Raw genomic sequence first — 20,836 nt, 5'->3', positions numbered from 1 at the left:
ATATTTTGAGTATATATTATACTACTATTATATAAAATAAAACTCAGCCGTGCGACGCATTCACTAGTATTATATATTTCAGCAGGGAAGGTACTGAAATTATTATAATGTTGTCTTCTCTCCTGAAACGTTGACAATGTGCTGGGAATCATGTGTAAATGCTGCAACTTGCTATACATATTTTCAGACTGTATTTTCAATCATTTGGTTATAATTGGTTCGTCCTGTTTTTATATACACATAATAATGTGATTTTTCCACAAACCTCATACATGAATGAGGATATGTTATGTCCAACTAACCTTGGAAATGTCAGAAAAAATTTGTGAAATGTAACAAATCAGTTTTTTAAATTACGGAGCACCGACTAGTTTTGTTTCTAAAATGTCATCTTAATTAATGAAATTATCAAATGTAGTTATATAGGTGATTTTAATCATTATTTTATAATTTTAAGAACTAAAATGACTATAATTTAATAATGCCAAGAAATAAAATATTTAACGTTTAATAATTTTAGAATTTAAAATTGAATTAATTTAACGTATTATTAAAAATCATAATAAAAGCTAATTAATCAAATGTCATGGTAATTACTTTAATAGTTTCAGTCTAAAGTAGGGGTTATGTAAATTCACCAAAAAAAAGGGTTATGTACTTTTGCCGGGGCGGCTGCCTTCGTGATCAGATGCATGCAAACGACATTCCTTTTTCTAATATTTTCATATTGAAAACAAAAGTATATGCAAACGACTTTCTCCATTTTCTAATATTTTGAAATTTTGTATTATTTCTTTCTTACTTTCATCTAAGATTCTAAGTTTATTTAAATACAATTATACAAAAGTATAAGCAAACGACTTTCCATTTTCTAATATTTTAGGAATTTTGTATAATTTCTTATTATTTCTTTCTTACTTTCATCTAAGTTTATTTAAATACAATTGTAGAAAGAAAATTACACAATTACCAGAGTGTGTAACTTTTTAATTTTTATAATTTTAAATTTTAGGCACTGACACCTGAAGCAAAAATCTTGTATTTAATTAACAATTTTTCAAGAATATATATATATATATATATATATAGTCTTATTTTTATCTTGCTTCATTTTCAACTAGTACAGTTCCTGCATTTGTCCTCTGAATCTACCCAAGAATTATGCAATTTCTTCAACTTGTGTGTGTCTTTTTTAGTTGGACAATTCAATGATTAATTTATTATTACAGTAGATGGAGGCCAATGATTTTGCTTTTTGCATGGAAAGTGTTCAGGGAAGAAGGTAAAGGTACAAACGCTTAGGAGGGAACTGTTTCAAACCATTTTAACTAGTTATGAGTTCAAACTTCAAATTCAAATCTAACATATTAAATGGTTGCATGGAAAAGAATGCTGGGGACCCTTCCTTTATGGCCAACCGTTATAACTTTGAAGTTTTAAATTTCAGTTAGTTTCAACCTCAGAAAGTTGTCCAACATTTGCCCCCTTTTTTGTTTCCTTCACAACCTTTTGCTGCGTTCTTCACTGAACCATTTTGAGTCTCAACATAAGAAGCATTCTTAGGGAGCTTTTTTTGGACAAGACCATTTAACATTCAAATTTTTCTGCTTTTTCTTTTAATCTCACTTTTTTTTTTGTCCTTTTTGTTTTCTATATCTATAGTTTGATTTCAATGAAGATTGTGTATGTTTTAGGCTAAGTTCTATCTATTTGATGCTTTTACATCCTATATAGTATGTCTCAAGGTGATCATGAAGTATTGAAAATTAGAGGCCACAAACACAAGCTCAACTTGTCACTTGATTTTCATGTTTATGTGCAGGTTTTGAAGAAGTTAATCACATATTATTGAACTAAGATGGATAAATCATCCAAATTTGATGAAAATTCTGATGTGGGGTATCACCCTTCTTCACCTTCCAATACTCCTGATTTTTCCCCAATGAGTGGAGATTCTTTTACATATTGCCAAACCTGGACAAGCCCAGAGTCTGAGACTGTAGATGAGAGCAGCTATGCCAGTGAACCTTCACCTTCTCGGTGGAGGGCTAAACAGGATGTTCTTTCTAAGCTAGGAATGAAGCTGCGCGAGCATTCGATGGATGATAAACTTGATGCCTGTGTTGATTCAGGTTGGTTTGCACTTTGCATAGTTTGTGTGGTTATTTGTGAAGTTTTAGGACACTTAGAAGTTTGAATGATTACAAATTTCGATAGTGGTTGACTTGATTTTGTCCACATTATAGCCGAGCTTGAATTGATGAAGGAAAGATTTGCAAAGCTTCTGCTCGGAGAAGACATGTCTGGAAGTGGGAAAGGTGTTTGCACTGCAGTTACAATCTCAAATGCCATTACCAATCTCTACGGTAATTTTTTAATACTCAATAGCATAGCCTGATAATACACCATCCAACACGCTATTTATTTTTGGCTAAAACTTATTAGAATTCACAAAATTATGATGGAGACTCGTTAAATAGGAAATGAGACCAACATCATTTTGTGAGTCCCAATAAATTTCAACAAATAATAGTACATTGGAAAGAATGTAGTAGTGAGTGTATAAGTTGTGAGCATTTCTCATTTTTGTTTGCCAAATTTATTGTCCTTGAATGTGTTTGATTCGCGAATTCTGCAGCAACTGTATTTGGACAAAGTTTAAAGTTGGAACCACTAAAGCCTGAAAAGAGCGCTATGTGGAAAAGGGAAATGAAGGTTCTCTTATCAGTGTGTGACTACATACAAGAATTTGCTCCAACTGCTCAATATTTAGAAGATGGCACAATTGTGGAGGTGAGTTCTGCTAAATGATAACCAGAACTTTCATTTAACTTGTTTGTAATCTCTAAATGTAAGAAACATGATTTGATACTCTCTTTCAGATGATGAAAAGCAGACCAAGGTTAGACATATATGTCAACCTTCCCGCACTGCAGAAGCTTGACACAATGCTCATAGTAAGACAAATCCCAATTGCTTCTTGCTTGTAATATCTCAGTTATCAAGACTTCTTGTTACTAAAACTGTTAACATAACATTGTTTGCAGGAAATATTAGATACTTTCCAGGACACTGAATTTTGGTATGCAGAGAACATACCAGGGAATTCGAGTCGATTACGTGGAGCCTCATTCCGAACAAAATTTCCAAGGAAAGATGGCAAATGGTGGCTGCCAGTTCCTTGTGTTCTTCCTGGTGGCCTCTCTGACAAGTCAAGAAAGCACCTGATAGAGAAAAGGGATTGTGCTAATCAAATTCATAAGGCTGCCATGGCAATAAACAGCAGTGTTCTTGCAGAAATAGACATCCCAGAAAAATACATAGATAATCTTCCCGAGGTTAGTCCTCATTGGTAATCCATATTGTTAAATATAATCTGTTTCTAGAAGTCTCAGTCTGAAACTTTATGTTGGAATCTCAGAATGAGTCTTGTAATATGAAACATGGTTGAGTAAAGATAGATAAGAGAAAAAATAAAATTGCTTGAATGATTAAAGGTAATTACATCAAATCATATATAGGCATCAATCAAGTAATAACTAATTAAGCAAACAGTCCCTCATTTCTAAATTGATTGATGTTTTAGCATTCAAAAGAATTCATGTTAATTGATTTTCAATAAAGTATTAAAATTTCTATCCCAATGTTGTTCCCTAATAAACGCTGATGTCTTGAAATATTTAGTAATGTATTTTTAGAAATTAAGAGAGCAAGGATATTATAGTAAAATTGATCCTTAAAAGATACTATTGTCTTGGAGTAATTGCTTAATCAGTGTGAGAAAACCTTAAGGATCAATCAATTTGAATAGAGGTAGTAGTAACTAATCTCCAACCAAGTAGTAACTAAATCTCCAAATAACTACATTTCTAACAAATCTGCATCTTTTTTTTTCCAGCTGAGATTCTATTGCCAAGTGACTGAGGATTCCATAAAATGTGACCCCATAAAGCAAATGTCTTGGAATTTTTCATCAAATTTCATAAGCCTTTTATGGAAGCCTATAATAGCAGCTGAGTCTTGTAGAAAAAGGGATGATATAGTTTCAATTAAGGTACCAATAGCAATCAAATCCGATTAGATCTATTAATCTTATGCCTATTCCCTTGAAATTAATCATTAAAATCCAATGTCTGATTAAGTTAATACAGGAGAAGAATTGATTTCATGTTACTAATAGTATATGCATTTACATCATTTTTATCAAAATGACTAAACTCTAATCTTTCTTCTTTTACTCTTTTCAAACATGAATTTCTTCAGAGTGGAAGATCAAGTGTAGGGGACTCAATTTACCTCTACATGCAAACTGCAGACAAGTTCTCACCTGAACAACTTCTTGACTGTCTCAAAATAAGTTCTGAACATGAAGCACTTGAGCTAGCAGACAGGGTTGAATCATCAATGTACACATGGAGACGCAAAGCTTGTCTGACCCATTCAAAATCATCATGGAGCAAAGTAAAGGATCTCATTGAAGACACAGACTCTAAGGACAAAAACTACACCTTAGCCGAGAGAGCTGAATCCTTATTGCTTTGCCTGAAGCAAAGATATCCTGAACTTTCACAAACATCTTTGGACACATGCAAGATCCAATACAACCGGGTAAGTTTTGCAATCGATGAAGTTGTGTCATTTATGCAGCATTGAGAAATACTATAAGGCCATGAGATCATCATTTTTTCCCCCTTAATCAAATGAAGAACATTTTAGGACACCATTATATGAATATCATCTAGTTATTGTAAAGTAAATGTGTTTGAATTTTGGATCGTGGACTAAGGATGATGATTATTATGTTTTTCAGGATGTAGGGAATGCAATACTAGAGAGTTATTCAAGAGTTTTGGAAGGCCTAGCATTCAACATTGTTGCATGGATTGAAGATGTTCTTTATGTTGATAAATCAATGAGGAACCGAGATGTCTAGAAACCTCAACTTGGTTTTACAATCGCGTCCTAACAGTTTTTCATTCCATCCAACAATCTTTTCGTAAACTATATCTTTAGTAGAATGAAGACAGATAGTACATGATTGTACGAAAAAGATATTAACTTGCATTTGTGTGAATCATAGTTGTTAAATGTACTAAAGAGTAAAGACAGTTTTCAGATTCTTTAAGCATGATTCATAGCAGCTTCACCAAAAAAGTAAATAATATTTGTTGTGGATGAGAAAATCAATCATTGATATTCCATGCGTGTGTATGCATGACAAACCTTTATAGCATGAGAAAATCAATCATTGATATTACATGCTTTAAGTATATTTTTGGTTCATGCAATTTAAAGTTTTTTTTCATTTTCGTTTCTGTAATTTTTTTTTGTTTTAGTTCTTGTAAAATGTTTGTTTTATTTTTTATCTTTAAAGTGTTTTAGATCATTTTTTTCACTATTCAAAACATTTTTTATTACTCAAAACGCTGTCTAAAACACTATTAAGAATAAAAAAATAAAACAAACATTTTACAAGAACTAAAACAAAAAAAAAATACAGAAATAAAAATGAAAAAAACTTTAAATTGCATGAACCAAAAATATACTTAAAGCCAAAAAAAATATAAAGATCCTTACTAATCCGTAATTAATCTGAACTAATTACAAGTTTATTTTAATTTTACAAATAAGATAATGTTCTTTTAGTCTCAAAAATAAATTATCCTCTTTTGACCCTTTATTTATAAAAATGTGTCACATGTAATCCTTGCTTGCATAAATGAGATGCTAAAAGGAGATAATTTTATACGAAAAAATATCACGTCTAACACGTTCTCACAAATGAAATAACTTATTTTTTTAAGACTAAAAACAAACTTTACAGCCTAAAACCATATTAAACCCTCTATAAAATTCCCTGGACTTGCAAGTTAATAATTGAATGCTGCATTTCTCCAGATGAAAAACACAGATAATTTTGATATTCTGAATATATAGAAAAAGAAAACTGAGCATGTGCACTGGTGTGTGCCTGTGACCCCAAAAGATAACAGACTGAGCATACGCCTTGAGACATAAATTAGAACGGAACAACAGACCATTTGAGATATATCATCAAATAAATTGGGAAAGTTGAAACAATGATCCTATATATACAACAAACCACTGAACTGTGTCTGCAAGTGCACAGGTCCAGGGTGGGGTGATCAACAGGTTAGTTAGTCAACCAGGCTAGAACCTTCACTTCTCTTCAACAAAGAAAACATCCCTTCACCTGTTTCTCAAATTGATGACCCCTCAACTTCCCTTCAACACAGGAAGGGCAAGCACAAAATGACATCTTCATGCCAGTCATGCCATCAATAACGGACAATGAAACAACAAATACACCTGATAAGGGGTTTGCATACTCCCAACCAATAAAAAATCTTGTAAATCAACTATCCTCGTCCACGGCACCAACATATGAAAGGTCAGTTCGTCGCACCCTTACAGCCCCTTTAAGCCAGCTAGCAGCTCGAATATTAACACGGTCACCGCTTCCTATGATAGCAGTATTACTTGCAGATGAACAAGATCCAGCGCCATCTTCTAAAAGTGTCCAAGGGTCAACATCCGAATCATTGTCCTGCAGTTTCGACCTCCCTGATGCTGTAGTCCTTGACGATGAAACCAGGTTCCTCTGAGGGACAGTTGAACAGCTGGAGTTAAACCCAGAATTTGTAGTGCTGGGTTGAAGAGATGCAAGAGCAGAAGCTGGAACAGTTGGCAGCTGGCATGAGAAAGAGCACCGTATAGAGGGAGGGAGCACAGGCATGGCAGCTTGGATACGCCACCGGATAGTGTCTGGCAGTTGCATATTATCAAGATGATTCTGTATTATACAATAGACCAGAAGAAAAGCAAGAAGCCCGCATTCATTCATTCTAATCAGCATCAGCCAGATGATAATATCAAGAATAAAATGCCTTCCTATATTTAATAACATGGGATCAGGTCACAAACTAAAAGCTATAGGCTAAAAGATTCATACCTGCAATGCCTCCAATGGCTCGCGTTCAAATCCAGAAAACTCCCTTGTAGGTTCATTAGTGGTCTTTGAAACAGATTTTGACCTGAGCCAACTTGGAGGAGAACTACTCAACAATCCATGCAAAATCAACAGCAGATGATCAAACAGGCCCTCAACAGAAGAATCTACAAAAGCAGCTTCAGCATGTGACTCTGCCTCCCTTCTCAATGGAGTATAGTACATTGCCTTCACAGTTACATCCTCATGCACAACCCGGCTGCCAAGGAGACGAAGAAGTACAGAGGCAAGTGTGTATCTCACGCTCCATACAGAAGAGTCCCTGCAAAATTGAACATCTAGCTAAACTACCTCTACAACAGCCTACATTTGATACACTAATGTGGCATACATTAAAACAAGCATATTCCTTCATAGCACCAATATCCATATTTCACTTCTGAAAAGGACAGAAGCAAAATTGATTTCCAGCACTCATAATGAACTATCTTCAATGCAAGTAGTTGGAAACCATGATAAAACAGCAGACAGTAGATAACTGTACAGTTGAAAATGTTCATATTGCAATTATCTCCATTTTTATGCATTTCAAGAAAACTGAAAAAGGCATAGACTTTTACCCCCACAATAGTTAACTATATAAACATGTTTCAAGAAAATCTCATACTAATCCAGTGAAAAAAGACAACTTCAGTGCAGCAACAACCCAGGAAGGAATGAGAAAGTATTTCAGGACAGCATAGCAAATAATTTAAAGATTAGAAGAAATGTAGTCTTAATTACCCGTCTGTGCAAAGAATAGGAAGAAATCTCATGAGTAACTGCACACGTAAAGATATTGATGCTCGCAAAGCAGCAGGAGAAAGTGGAGAAGAATCTGGTGCAGGTGTTGGTCGTCTGGCTAACCCAGGGCTGCCACCTCTTATAGCTTTGCGGTTATTTACTTTATTTGTCTGACCTTCAGTAACAGGAGTACTTGCCATTGGCTTACTTGGTCCTCGAGTAACTAAAGCTATTTGTTGCTCAATATAATTTAATTGTTTGATCAAATCACTTGCAAAGGAATTACGAGATTCATCAGAGCTTTGATCTATGCAAGGAAGAATTAACTCAAGAAGAGCCCTCTCAGTCCCATGCTGCTGCTTACTGGTTGAGCTTTCAGAGTCAACCACTTGGGAGAACCCTTTTATGGACCTTTTCACATCCATTCCCTCTTCAGCAACTTCTCCTTCTTCAAGAGGCATAGAATCAACTTTCATTTTATCCCCCTTGACAGCAACTGGATCTTTACATGGGGTGCACCAACCCCAGGGTTCTGAAAACTGTGTCTTAACAGAAAATCTTTTAGTCTCTGCAATGTTAATCAGTCGTTGCTTAATGGTCTTCCGACCAAAGAGGACATCTTGACCTGCAAGGAACCATTTAGCCTGTAACAACATTGAATCCTCTAGTGACTTCCCAAAAAGATGAACCAACTCCGAGAAAAGGGGTGCAGCATCAGGTCTAACCAGTAACCTAGTGAGAATTATTTCAATAAAATTGTTCTCGTTCTCAGAAGCAGTGCCCTTCTCTGAACTAGGTGAGGACAACTGTATAGCATCAGCTAAAGACATATCATGTGTCTTCAGTTTTTCAATGAGGGCTTGTTCATTTAAAAGCAGCCTTAGTTCAACCCATTGCCAGTGAAACTTGGCAGGCTGCAGAGCATCTAACACATCTACAAGTTTATCCCGAAGTGTAGATTCACTATCAGTAAAATCAATTTTGGATTCACCATGTCCAGAATTCCGGCTTCCTTCATCCTTTGTATAAATAGAGTGAGGCATCTTACAATCAATCATGGCATTTAGAAAATGTCTAGCACGGAGCGGAACAAATGCCAGAGATTTTGAATGCATATCAGACCCATTCAACTCTAGCAAGGTTGCAAACTCTGCATCACTTGTATCTGCAGCCATAAGATCATAAAGGCCCTGACACTCTCTTAAGCATACATCTCGGAACGGCAAATGTTTTATTGCATCACTTATGGCCATTGTTAGAGACTGGTAAAGTTGATTCATGTCTTCACGAACTGCTACATTGGCATTCATAACAAAGGGCCGCCAAATAACAAAAGCAAATATTGAATAGGCAGGTGGAAAGACCAAAGTTAGAGGAAGTATGTGCTGCATCCTTGAAAGAGCAACAATGGACGGTTCACCCAAGAGATCCACCACTAAGCCTTCACAGATGGTTCTGCAGTTCCCAACAAGCAATCTAAACCAATGGACATGAACTTCAACTGAACTATCCACCTTAAAAGCCCCAACTGAACGTGCATTCCCATTTGAATTGGATCTTGTGCTTCTTACAAATTGTACAACATCCAGGCCCTCCTTTAGTCTGAGAATGGTTACTATTCTTTCCAGGCTGGTAACACCACATATAATTGCACCAACAACAAGTGCAGAAACAGCAGCACTAATTTTCGTTGTTCTTGCAACCACAATTTTACTACTGTTGTTTGCAGCATCATTTGAAATAGTACCAGTATCATGGGTTTCAGGTGACATTTGAAACTGAGCTCGAGATGCTTTACTTGGAGCAAAAACTCCAGCAAGAGCAGTAGAAGCTTCCATTGCAAGTGCAATCTCAAATACACGGCTTTGACGTTCTCCCAAGGCTTCCTTAAGCAAACACAAACAAGTTATATGCATTCGCAGAATGCATTTAGCATAGTTCAATGAACTTGTAGCCAATGACATATTTGAATGATTACTGCCAGCTGAAAAATCAGGCAATTTTGCTAATGTTGGACCAACACTGCCAACTATGGCAGAAACAGCAGAAGTAACCAAAGAGGGGTCCCCTTCTTGAGCAGCACCACCAGTCTGCCTTATGCAATCTATCAAACCCATAACTATTTGTTTTGCAATTTGATATCCATTATCCCATTTTTCAAAAGCAGGACCTTTTGGTGTACCAGCAGCAAAGAGCTTTCTGTCTTTTCCAAAAAGATCAAGAAATGCTTCTTCCACATTACGCTGTACAACATCTCTCATGCCTGAACCTACTCTGGACGGGAACCGGCCACCAGTTATCTTTTGACGGAAAAAGTCATCAGGGTCCTCAACTCCAGCAGGAACACCAAGTGGAAGCCCTAACTCTCCATCAACTGACCGTCCAGACTCTAGTTCAGAAGCAAGTCTCTTATCACATGTACTCTTAAAACTTTTCTCCCACTCAATGACACTGACCACATTGCCATATTTTTTTAATAAATAACGAGCAAAAGTTAGGGCACCTGAACCAGAAACCCTCCCATTAGATGCTGCTATAATAGCCGCAGCACGATGCATTATAGATGACAGAGCTTCAGGAAGAAGATCTGCTGCAGTAAGAATATTCTCATACCTGCATCAAATACAACAAGACAGACATACTAAACAGAATCACTATATGTAAACATCCATTGTAAAAAAAAAAAAAAGGGGCCTTAGGTTAACATAAAGATGAAAAGTAAATAATACTCATTAGATTAAAAAATAATGAGGGGGAAAATTGGAAGCACATACGAAGTCACAGAAAAATTACTTAATTAAAAATATAAGGAAAAGAAGAGCAAAGGAAGCGCCAACATGCAAAAGTTTATCAAGCACTTGTTAGAATAATAAATAAAAAAATGAAGAAAGACAAGTGGTATATCACATAAACAATTCTCATAGTTATTAAAAACACAGCGAACACCACAAGGATTAGAAGGGAAAGCCAGACGAGGAACTAGGAATAGCACATAAACTGATAAAAGGAACAAAATAAATGGTGGCAGAATAGACCCAAAAAATACATAAACTAAGTTGAGTACAAACCTTCTCAGCGATGATAACAGAAAAGCCTCGCCAACATCACAAGCTTGGTTCTCCACATTCCTTCCACTATGAATTGTAGAATTTGGGCTAATATAAACCTTTGGCAGCAACCATACGAGGAATTTGACAGCTGATACTAAATCGTCTGAGACATCCATCAAATAAAGTAAAGCAGAAAGTTCATCCTCACCAAGTTTCCACCGTATTGAACTTTTATCATCCACAGTGGCAAAAGGCCTGCCAAACTGGCTAACTTTACCAACATCTTTTTCACTCTCTTCAATAAGCTCCCTAAATACAGTCATCAGCCAAAGTGTTACTTCCTTTCTCTCAACAAAGCGCAGCTGTTTTAGTGCCCTTCCAATTGAAACAATATCTTCACAGTGACCTGATCGAATTCCATCAACAGACCTTGTTGTATCTCCATCCATAGCAGTTCTATGGTGAGGGCAGCTAACCTTATTGCCACACACATGACTTGTTGATGCCCCTTGGCTACCCTCAATTCTAGAAGCTGCCAGTTGAGCAAGACTCTGGGTTTTACGGACAGTCTTCTGCCGAGTCTTAGTAACCTGTTTAGTTGACTTAAGTGGTTGATCAACTTTGAGAGGCTCGGAGGATTTTAGCCCCTTCTTAACCCACCATGTGTCTTCATCATCAGACAGTACTAGAGACGGAGCTTGAACAAATGAACTTCTTTCCTCACTCAATTTTTGCCTCTTTGATTTTCTACATTCTTCACACCCAGGTGTAGCCTCCACTAGATCAATCTTGTTGTGAGACCCAATAGGTTTTCTGACACTGCCTTGAGATTCATCCAATCCTGTAGTGCTCAAATTAGTTAAACTTTTTGGTAGCTGTAACAGGGTTGAGATGAATGTCTTCAGTTCTTCAACACAATTGTCATCCTTTGCATTTTTAGAGGATATTTTATTAGAAAAAATACTCTTCCATGGATCAATTGACACCGTAGAAGCTCTGTCTTTTGTTGAAGTTGTACAGTGTTTTCGCTTGAGAGAAGATATATTCACATTATTGGCATTGTCGTGGTTCTCCCATAAGGAACCACGAAGTATGAGGCGGCGTTCATTCAAGTAAACCCGCAATGCTTCAGTGAGCCATGGCCCTTCACTAATCCCTGATTCTACCAAAGCACCACGCACAAACTTCCCAGGAAGCTGCTTCAAGATTCGGCAATGTCTCTTCTGTCTCTCCAAGTCAACCACATTTACATTCATGTCCATGATCCCACTCACTATCAGCTGACGTACATATGCCAGTGGGTAAAAGATGCCTGCCCGTATGAGTTCCACTATATATAGATGTAGGCGTTTGAAACCTTCCCCTTTATGCACCATATGCTGATCAATCCAACAAACAATAATATCATGTAGAGGACCTGGGCTTTCAAATATAGCTGAAGAACAGATATTCTGATCCAAATTTCTTGAACTAGATTTTATTTTGAATGCATTGTTCACAAAATTCTGATTACTCTGCAGACTTGAACATTTTGCTAAATAACTGACTCCATGACCACGAGTGCTTCCACTCTTTTGCTTTGGTGAAATCTGCATATCCCTTAGCTTCACCTTTAAAAGTCTAATTGCTATATGGACTTGGGAAAGATCTTTCCTGCCAGTGAACTTTACGTCACAAGGAGGAGCATTTCGAAAATCCCTGAAATCACATGTTGCCCACTCACACAGGAAAAACACTGAATAAACAAGTGATTTATTTACAGTCACAAACCACTTCAGCGATAACCTTAAACAATGGCTGACTTTTGCAACCCAACCTTCAGATACAGTTTCATCACAAAGATCTTCAAAAAGAAATTTGTATGCTCCATGTATATCACCAAGTACAAGGGATTTATCCAAGGCTTGGGAAGCTTTAGCCAGACATTGACCTGGATAACCTGGGCTTACAGCCTTTGTGAGATCTTCTACACGTTCTTGAATGCACGAAATGACATGATCAAATGCCAATGACTGGAATTGTGCATCAAATCCTTTACTTCTAAATAAACACACAACATCTTCTGAACTATTTATTATCTTTCCTGCAGCTTCAGTTGCTTTCAGTACAAAATTCCCATCATTTATTGTATGTGAAACTACAGAGGATGGCAAAGGAAAGCAATCCAAAGCAACAAAAGTCTCTGAAGCCGCAAATATTAAATATCGGAGCATCTCAATCAGAGCAGAAGTAGTATATGCCCTCCGGGAATTATCTACAAGGTCTGATCCACCAGGAGCAGGATCACGAATAATACGAAGAGCTACACCAGCAAGAGTATGAACATATGTTTGAGATAGAACAACAATTTCTAAAAAGCCATATACAATAGGCAATAGCAGCTGCCAAATCTCAAGCAATTGTTTTTCCTGAAAGGAGCAGAAGTGGGAAAAATCAAAACCTTAAGTCTAAAGGATTGAAATCAGCAAAAAATATAAAATACTCAGTTTATTTTCTATGAACACACAATACTTCTTATATGCAATCACCTGTAATTGACGCAAAACCCAGTCAATGATAAGAGAAGGAAGAAGAAGCCCTTCAGCATGATGCCATTGCAAAAGCCGAACAATATACCACCATCTAAAATGTAAAGATGGTTCTTCACCATCAGCAACAGATAATAACTGGTCACTTCTGTGCTGAAGCGACGCAGTATAAGGTACTTGGGGCGATTGGTCCCGATTATGAGGAGTAAAATGAGAAGTATTTTTTGAGAAGAATTCATCAAGAAGAGTTTGCAAGTACTCAATAACATCTTTTGTCCAAAGCTCAGAACAAGACAGCTGAGTTTTGTCAGCAGTCCCAGAAGGAATACTAGCAGAACCCAGCCGAACCTGCAAAATTCAACCATAATCTATCTTAAATATTGAGAAAAGGGGGAGGGTGATTTCAGGGTAAAATAAACAGGTAAATTACACAACATTGAGGCATCCATACCAGATTCAGGTAAGAAACCTTTATAAACCAGGTAGCCCTCAACAATGGAACATTATTCCTAATAAGAACCTCTAAAAGTGATTTCCTTCTAACATGAGGAACAAGATCTGCCAAAGATCGTAATCGCTTGTGCTGTTGAGATAAGCCCTATAAAAAAATAATTGAGTTAAAAAAACAAAACAAAACAATAAAAAAAAAAACTAGTGGCAGAAAACATCCCAGATAATAAGCACTAATGCGTAAGTTTTAATAAAGTATTGAAGGATTTAACAGGAATATCAGCCTAGATGACAAAAAGCCAAGGGATCTCTTATAGGAACGTATTTAACAATGGCTCTCCTGAAATCATGAATAGCTATAGCCTGTACTGGTGTATTTAGCATGTGAACATGTTCTATTTCCATCCATACTTGCACACTTCTTCCAGCCAGATTAAACTACAAATATCCATCCAAATATAATGATTCATAACCTCATGCTTTTGTAAATATAAATTCAGCAAAAACTTGATAAAAACTGTTAGAATACCAAGGTTACTAGTTTTAGTCAGAGGGCCTGAGCTTGTACTGGCAGCACTACTACTTGACTTAGTAGTCTAAATATAAGCATTTTTTATAGAAGTATAAATATAAGCATTAGGCTAGGTATTGTGTAACATCTAATATCAATCTCCATTGTATTAGCGGTCTTTCTCTCTTTTCCATCCTTTTTACCTAAACCCTACAATTTTAATAGGCTAAAATTGTGTAGTTTGGGTGAAAAGAGAGAAAAATGACTAAAGTAAGCTGAATAATGATGTGTTTTACAATCCCTAATGCTCTTAATAATTTATACCAATAACTAGGTCTAGTACAAGGCTACAAGCCCAACCAAGTTCACTAACAACAAAACAATAACACTAACATTCTAACAGGAACAAATAACAAGCAAAACAATATTTATACAGGAAAGTTGTACAAAGAGTAAAGCAACAGGAACAAGACTTTCATTAATACCTCAATCCATTTCTTCCGAAAGTCTTCAGGACAAGGCCTTTGTTCAGGGAAAACACCAGGCTTAGCAAGTTGTGACCCAGAAAGAGCCACTCCATATACTTGACCAGCCTGTCAAAATAAACACTATCATGTAGATCAAATACCTTCATAGCACGTAGGGCCCACTAGACCCAAAATAAAACAATACAAAAAAAATGGAATACTTTAGAGGCCTACATACTGTTCAGCAAGCATAATAAAATAACAGAATAAAGATCATCGGTCATCACCTTCCGTTTCCGCACACGAGATTCATTGATTGCCCGTAGACGTTTTCTAATAGCCTGGAGAGAGAAGATGAAAGATTAAAGAATTAACCTACAAACACTTCCGATGAAATAAAAACCAAATATGGAAAATGTCCAGTATATTCATGGCATAGGCTATGGTTGACAAAACTAACTAATCAGTTAGCTTAAAGCAAATAAGCCAGCTTAAGACGTATAAACTATCTTATTGTATTACGAGTGTTTGATAAATTAGTTATTGAAGTAGCTAAAAATGCAAAATGACATAAAAGGACATCTATATAATTTTTAATATAAATGATATTTTGTTTCGTAGACAAAAAATATATTCTTAGGTAATTATAGTTTTAGATTCATTTATTAATTTTACATTCTTCTTAATTTTTTAAAAGATCAAATATTTTATTAAAATTAAGTACATTAAAATGGTAAGGAAAAAAATGGATGAAAAAAAACAAGCTGCAAGCTCATAAGTTATAAGCTAGTTGAAGTAGTTTATAGCTTATAAGCTATAAGGTAGCAAAATAAGCTTGTTTATCAAACAACATAATTTAGCCAGACAAGCTAATAAGCTAGCTTAATTGACATGCCACACACACTCATAGTTATACAAAAAAAAAGGGCATAATTCTCTCTCAAAGACTAGGAACTCACCTCTTTGCAACTAAGGACAACTGTCTTGCCAAAATTTTGAACCTGGGTCAAAGAAATTTCTCTAGATTCCTGAAGACAAAAAAAAGGTAATACCATTTTATAAAAACAACAATCAGTTTTAGAAAGTACAAGTTGATTTTCAACAATTCATCAAGGGAAGCCAATCCACTAGAATATCAAATTCCCTACAGCATAGTTTCAATCATACTGAACAGTAGGAGATCCAAATAAGAAATTTGATACAAAAAACCAAGCTGTTTTCAAATTGACTGAAAATAGCACATACAAATATAATGATAAACACATCCAAATATACAGTGTTCAACGTAATAATTTTAAACTAGAAATAGATAAAAACAACTTAATCATAAGTTTTATTAAACAAAGTTACTAGTTAGTGCATGCATTGAATGAGAGGGTGACAAACTAAGCAGTAGAATGATCAAATTGGATAAGTTCAGAAGCGCTCCTTCAATTCCGTTTCATTTAAAAATTTAAGTTTATGAATTTTCAATTATTTTCATGAGAATTGGTGAAAGAAAAGTAAGAAAAAATTAATTGAATCGAGTGATTCATATCGATGATAGGAAATTGCACATATTCATTGATTATCATAAGATACAAAGTCATTAGAGATTCATTTTATGACATGAATCATTAGGTAGCTGAATCATATTGAATCATAGGATTCAAATCAAGAATTGTCAGATTCTAACAATGGCTATAACTCAAACACTCATAGCTAAATTGCTACGTTACATTATCCATTTGATATAAATACAGAAGTTAACAAATATACCTCAAGCCCCTCAACTGTGTCCCTATATCCAGATTGCAAATATTCTCTGGTCAGAGTCTCTTCAGGACAATTTGGTGTTTGGGGGTGATAGTCAGGAGGCCCAAGCCTGAGATTTAACAGTGACATTTAAAATTTATACAACAAGACAAAAAGGAAATTTAAAGCAAAAACTAGGAGTACTAACAGGATTAAAACATAGCAATCTTAATACCATTGAATAACAACTAACAAAAACATTAGTTTGGTCCTGGCTAAAGGCTAAAGAAAAAGATTTCAATATTAGCTTCAACCATTGGTCTTCCAATATATCGAATTCCTTTGGATAGTTTGACTGGGCTTTCATACTCTTGTTATATTAGGGTGGGTTGTTATTTTGGAGGGCAGCACTTAGGTGCCTTGTAATCTCTATTTCTGGTACCACTGGTACTGGTTTGCCTATTAATAATATATATATATATATTTTTTGCCTTCCAAAAAAAAAAAAAAAAAAACAACTAACAAAAACAGATACCGACGATCAAGGGCATCAAACAATATTTTGAATATTAACCGAGTACATGCAAATTTTACTCCAGAAAAACTTAAGATGTTTGTTACTCATGAACTAACAAAATTGAACGATTTGGAAACAGGTTCTGCTACAGGCATGAACTACCTAGAGTTCAGAGGTTCTTTATCGCACTTCAACTTGTATGGGGCTAATGGTGGTTGTCGCCTGCAAAAGCAAAACCATTATTTTTAAAGTGATTAACAGCATCAAATAAATGATTTATCAGAACAAATAAAATAATATACCATTTTATTATGGAGTATCTACTATCAAACAGAACAAAGGACTAATATTAAAACAGCTCTATGTTCCTCTGTATCTTCAAAGCTGTTGTAAATAGTAGACAATAAAGTAGACCCAATATTTCTTTTGAATAGGACAACTGATTATTTTTTCTTTTACATTCAAACTTGAGTTGGGGAAAAATATGTAATTCTATGACATGTTCATTGGGGAGAGAATAAATTCTGATATGGATACGAGAGAGATATGTAACTGGTTTTTTATTATGATTAAAGTATTTTTCTTTCAAACTATGATCATCCTTCACTAATTTAGTCATTTACCAATGAGAAATTTATAAACATTGCTCATGTACATAAAGTATTTTTAGAAAAGAATCCATGTTAATGTATCTAGGCTGAGATATCTCAATCATTTAAATGCATAAGAACAGAAATGATGACCCAAAAGGACCAAAAAAACTAGAATATTGTGATTACTCAAGAGTCAAAAGATAAATGAACCAGCTCTGAAGTGGAGTTTTTCAGGTTTCAAAAGGACGTCAAGTAAATAAATAATCACTGTTGCAATAAAGAAAGCTATTAGATAACAGGGACTGAAGCACCAGAAGCTGCATCACAACAACAATTATTTGGAATATGCAGTAACATAATCACATGTACTACAATAACAACATCTGAAAAGAAAGAATAATAATAAGATTTTCAGCAAAGAAATGTTGGCATACATAGTATCTTACCTTGAACTCACAGGAAAGTTAGCCGGCAAAGAAGATGAATCAGTTCTTCCAATGTCCCTAGTGGATGGCCCACCAATTGCACTGTTATTAACTGCACTAGTGCAGCTGCCAGCATGATACCTTTGCATTTCCCCCAATCATAACCAGCATACTGCCCTCAGCATCAAACCACTACAAGTAGCTGTAATAGCTAAACTGCATCATTGAAAATGTGCTGTGTCATTTCCAACCAGAGCATTTAAGCAAACTACAACAAAAATCCTAAAAAAGTGACAAAGGAAAAAAAAGACACATAAATTGAAGAGAGAATAAGAGAAAATGACCTTAAGCACCAAATCTATGTGTTAACTGTCTTCAACCACTATAAAACATATGTACTGAAATCCTAATACCCCAAAACATGAGACCCACAATTTGTGGACCCCAGATGTATGAGGCAGAGTGGTACTATTCTGGCCTGTAAAACACAAATGGATAAAGAATTAAGAAACAAATCCATAACATGCACCATAAGAAGAATCATTAACTAACATCCAGATTCCAGAATGCATCAGATGAGTGCAACTCAAGGGCAATATGAAAGCTCCAAAAAAAATCCAATAGTCTGAATTGGGTGTTTGGCTTCGTGTCCAACAACCAACACGTGAGTATCAGACAGGAAAAAGAGAAGCTGTCATTTTAAGCTTTTGCATCAAACATGGAAAGGACTCGATTTTGAATCGAACATGGCATGATCCAAACACGCTATGCATGTTTCATTTAAGATGCAAAGAACATAAAATATTCTGGAAAATAAAAGAAAACAGAGTCCTAAACTCTTGTCCACACTAAGTCCAGTTTCCAATGCATAGATGTGGAACAGCAGGGGTAAAGAAAATTTGAACAACTTTTTTCACATTTATGTTCTGAAACCGTCGTTGACGCCAAAACCCCATTCCCAACCATATAAAAGTCTTGTTTTCAAAAATAGTGTAACTGTAAGCACACCAATGAACTTAGAAGCTTTACTTCTACCCTAAGGAATCTCCTAGTCAGACTAACACAAACACAATCACAACAATTACACAAGAGAATTCAATTCCCATTGAAATTGGAAACTCTCCATTAAAATGTATCTACATATACCAAAACACACCTATATCAAGTCCTATCGCATATAAACACGTGGTCGACCGTTGCCAGAATCATAACTTCAAGTCTCGAATCCGTAACCAACAGTAATAACTTATAACACGAGATACAATACAAAGTTGCAGAATTTAACCAAATCATTTCCAATCCACAAGCATAACTGCAAAACTCATTGAAATAAAAATTACCCTCACTTTCCCTGCTCCAACTAACAAGGGCACCAAATGAAACTTCTACAGATGCAAGAGGCAAAAACTGAGAGAAAAAACCCACCACTTGAATCGTCCAAAAATCTAAACTTTAACGTCAAATCCAACCTATACTCTACAAAAACCTGAACAGCAACCACCCAATCCAACAAAATCAAATCTAATGTGAGAAAAAAAAAAAAAAAACTCCACAATTAGAACTCCGAAGCACGATCCAAAACTAGGGTTTTTGAGAACGAAATTCCGGCTACTGTTTCGTTCTTACCCAACTTTGGAAATGCCGGCGCAAGCTAATTGCGGAACTGAAAATTGTGGATATTCCAGCACAAGCAAAACTAGGGTTTATGATTCACAATTGGGCAAAACGGAACAAAAGGGGTTTCCGAAAAATCAAAATTAACAACAAATATAATAATGGGGGAATTGCAATATATTGAAGATTAATGATAAGGACATTACCTGGGAAGAAAAATTGCAAACTTTGACGGAAAGAGTGAGAATGTAAGAGAGAGAAACAGAGCAACAAAGAAGAAGAAGAGTCTCTGTAGTGTGGTCGAGGGTTTGACTCTTTGTATTTTTTTTTTGGTTTTTTTATTAAAAAAAATTGGTAGTGACGATGATGATTGTGTTGAGTTGGTGGTGTTTTCTGTGAATCACAATGGAAGAACAGTGAAGGTGGAGGAGCTAGTTATAATAATTTTTAGTTAAAGTAACGGTTGTTTAAAAAAAATAGATTAAAAGAAGTGGTGAAAAATATCTATCTCTATTTGTTTTATTGAAAAAATTGAAAATTTGACTTTTTAATAGATAATCAATATTTTTTTAAAAAAATAGATAATTCATATTTTAGCATGTACAATATATGTCCGACATAAATATTTATTTATTTAATTAATTATATTTTGTTTTACTCCTCAATTTAGAGATATATTTTTTTATTCCTGAAATTTAAAATTATTTTTTAATACCTAAACTTTGATAAATTATTTTTTTAGTTTTTTGACATAATAAATTAACCCTTCATATTAATTTTTAATATTTTGTGACAATTTTTAATATTTTATGACTATTCCAAAATACAAATTTAAATGACTAAAAAATAAAATTAATTTATGAAAATTAAAAATCATTACAGATTATAAATTTATTATATGAAAGACTAAAAATAAAAATTTATCAAAAATAAGGAGAAAAAATAATTTTAAATTTTAGGAAGAAAAATAAAACACACCCCATATTTAAAGATTAAAATGACAATTAAATCATATTTATTTTTTATATAACAAAAATTTATAATAAATAAAATATTTTTAAATGTATATAATATATTATAATTAATATTTATATAAAATTAATATTTTTGAATATATAAATTTTATTTTAAACATATGATAATAATTATTGATATAAGATAACTTCTAAATAAACATATAATGAAATTCAATTA

The 20,836-nt window shown here is 34.7% G+C and overlaps 2 protein-coding genes across 7 annotated transcripts; one reads left to right on the top strand and one right to left on the bottom strand.

Annotated features, from left to right (window-relative positions):
* Window positions 1–1,249: 1,249 nt before the first annotated feature.
* LOC100811579 (rop guanine nucleotide exchange factor 3) lies at window positions 1,250–5,117 on the top strand. 4 transcript variants are annotated; one of them, XM_006587791.4, is made up of 9 exons: window positions 1,251–1,446; window positions 1,823–2,132; window positions 2,247–2,366; window positions 2,639–2,793; window positions 2,883–2,957; window positions 3,048–3,338; window positions 3,899–4,054; window positions 4,264–4,608; window positions 4,811–5,117. In XM_006587791.4, the coding sequence occupies exons 2-9, from the start codon at window positions 1,859–1,861 to the stop codon at window positions 4,931–4,933; spliced, it is 1,539 nt and encodes a 512-aa protein (XP_006587854.1). In that variant the 5' UTR covers window positions 1,251–1,446; window positions 1,823–1,858; the 3' UTR covers window positions 4,934–5,117. The 4 variants fall into 4 exon arrangements, with proteins under 4 accessions (XP_003534562.1, XP_006587854.1, XP_014617899.1 ...); XM_041005176.1 differs by lacking the exon at window positions 1,251–1,446 and adding an exon at window positions 1,455–1,745; XM_014762413.3 differs by having other exon boundaries at window positions 1,252–2,132.
* Window positions 5,118–6,040: 923 nt separating this feature from the next.
* Window positions 6,041–20,068, bottom strand: LOC100811040 (mediator of RNA polymerase II transcription subunit 12). Of its 3 annotated transcripts, none has more exons than XM_006587788.4 (14): window positions 19,849–20,068; window positions 18,373–18,506; window positions 18,050–18,244; window positions 17,173–17,232; window positions 16,518–16,623; window positions 15,719–15,787; window positions 15,047–15,100; window positions 14,778–14,885; window positions 13,783–13,929; window positions 13,332–13,679; window positions 10,822–13,211; window positions 7,754–10,366; window positions 6,974–7,292; window positions 6,041–6,814 (listed from the first exon to the last, which is right to left on the bottom strand). In XM_006587788.4, exons 3-14 carry the CDS (start codon window positions 18,175–18,177, stop codon window positions 6,377–6,379), a joined length of 6,780 nt encoding a protein of 2,259 aa, XP_006587851.1. In that variant the 5' UTR covers window positions 18,178–18,244; window positions 18,373–18,506; window positions 19,849–20,068; the 3' UTR covers window positions 6,041–6,376. The 3 variants fall into 3 exon arrangements, with proteins under 3 accessions (XP_006587851.1, XP_006587853.1, XP_014617898.1); XM_006587790.4 differs by having other exon boundaries at window positions 6,041–6,786; XM_014762412.3 differs by lacking the exon at window positions 18,373–18,506.
* Between the last annotated feature and the right edge of the window lie 768 nt (window positions 20,069–20,836).

Source organism: Glycine max, chromosome 9, assembly GCF_000004515.6.
Source record: "Glycine max cultivar Williams 82 chromosome 9, Glycine_max_v4.0, whole genome shotgun sequence".
Lineage (NCBI taxonomy): Eukaryota > Viridiplantae > Streptophyta > Magnoliopsida > Fabales > Fabaceae > Glycine > Glycine max.
This window is presented reverse-complemented; position numbering and strand designations above follow the sequence as displayed.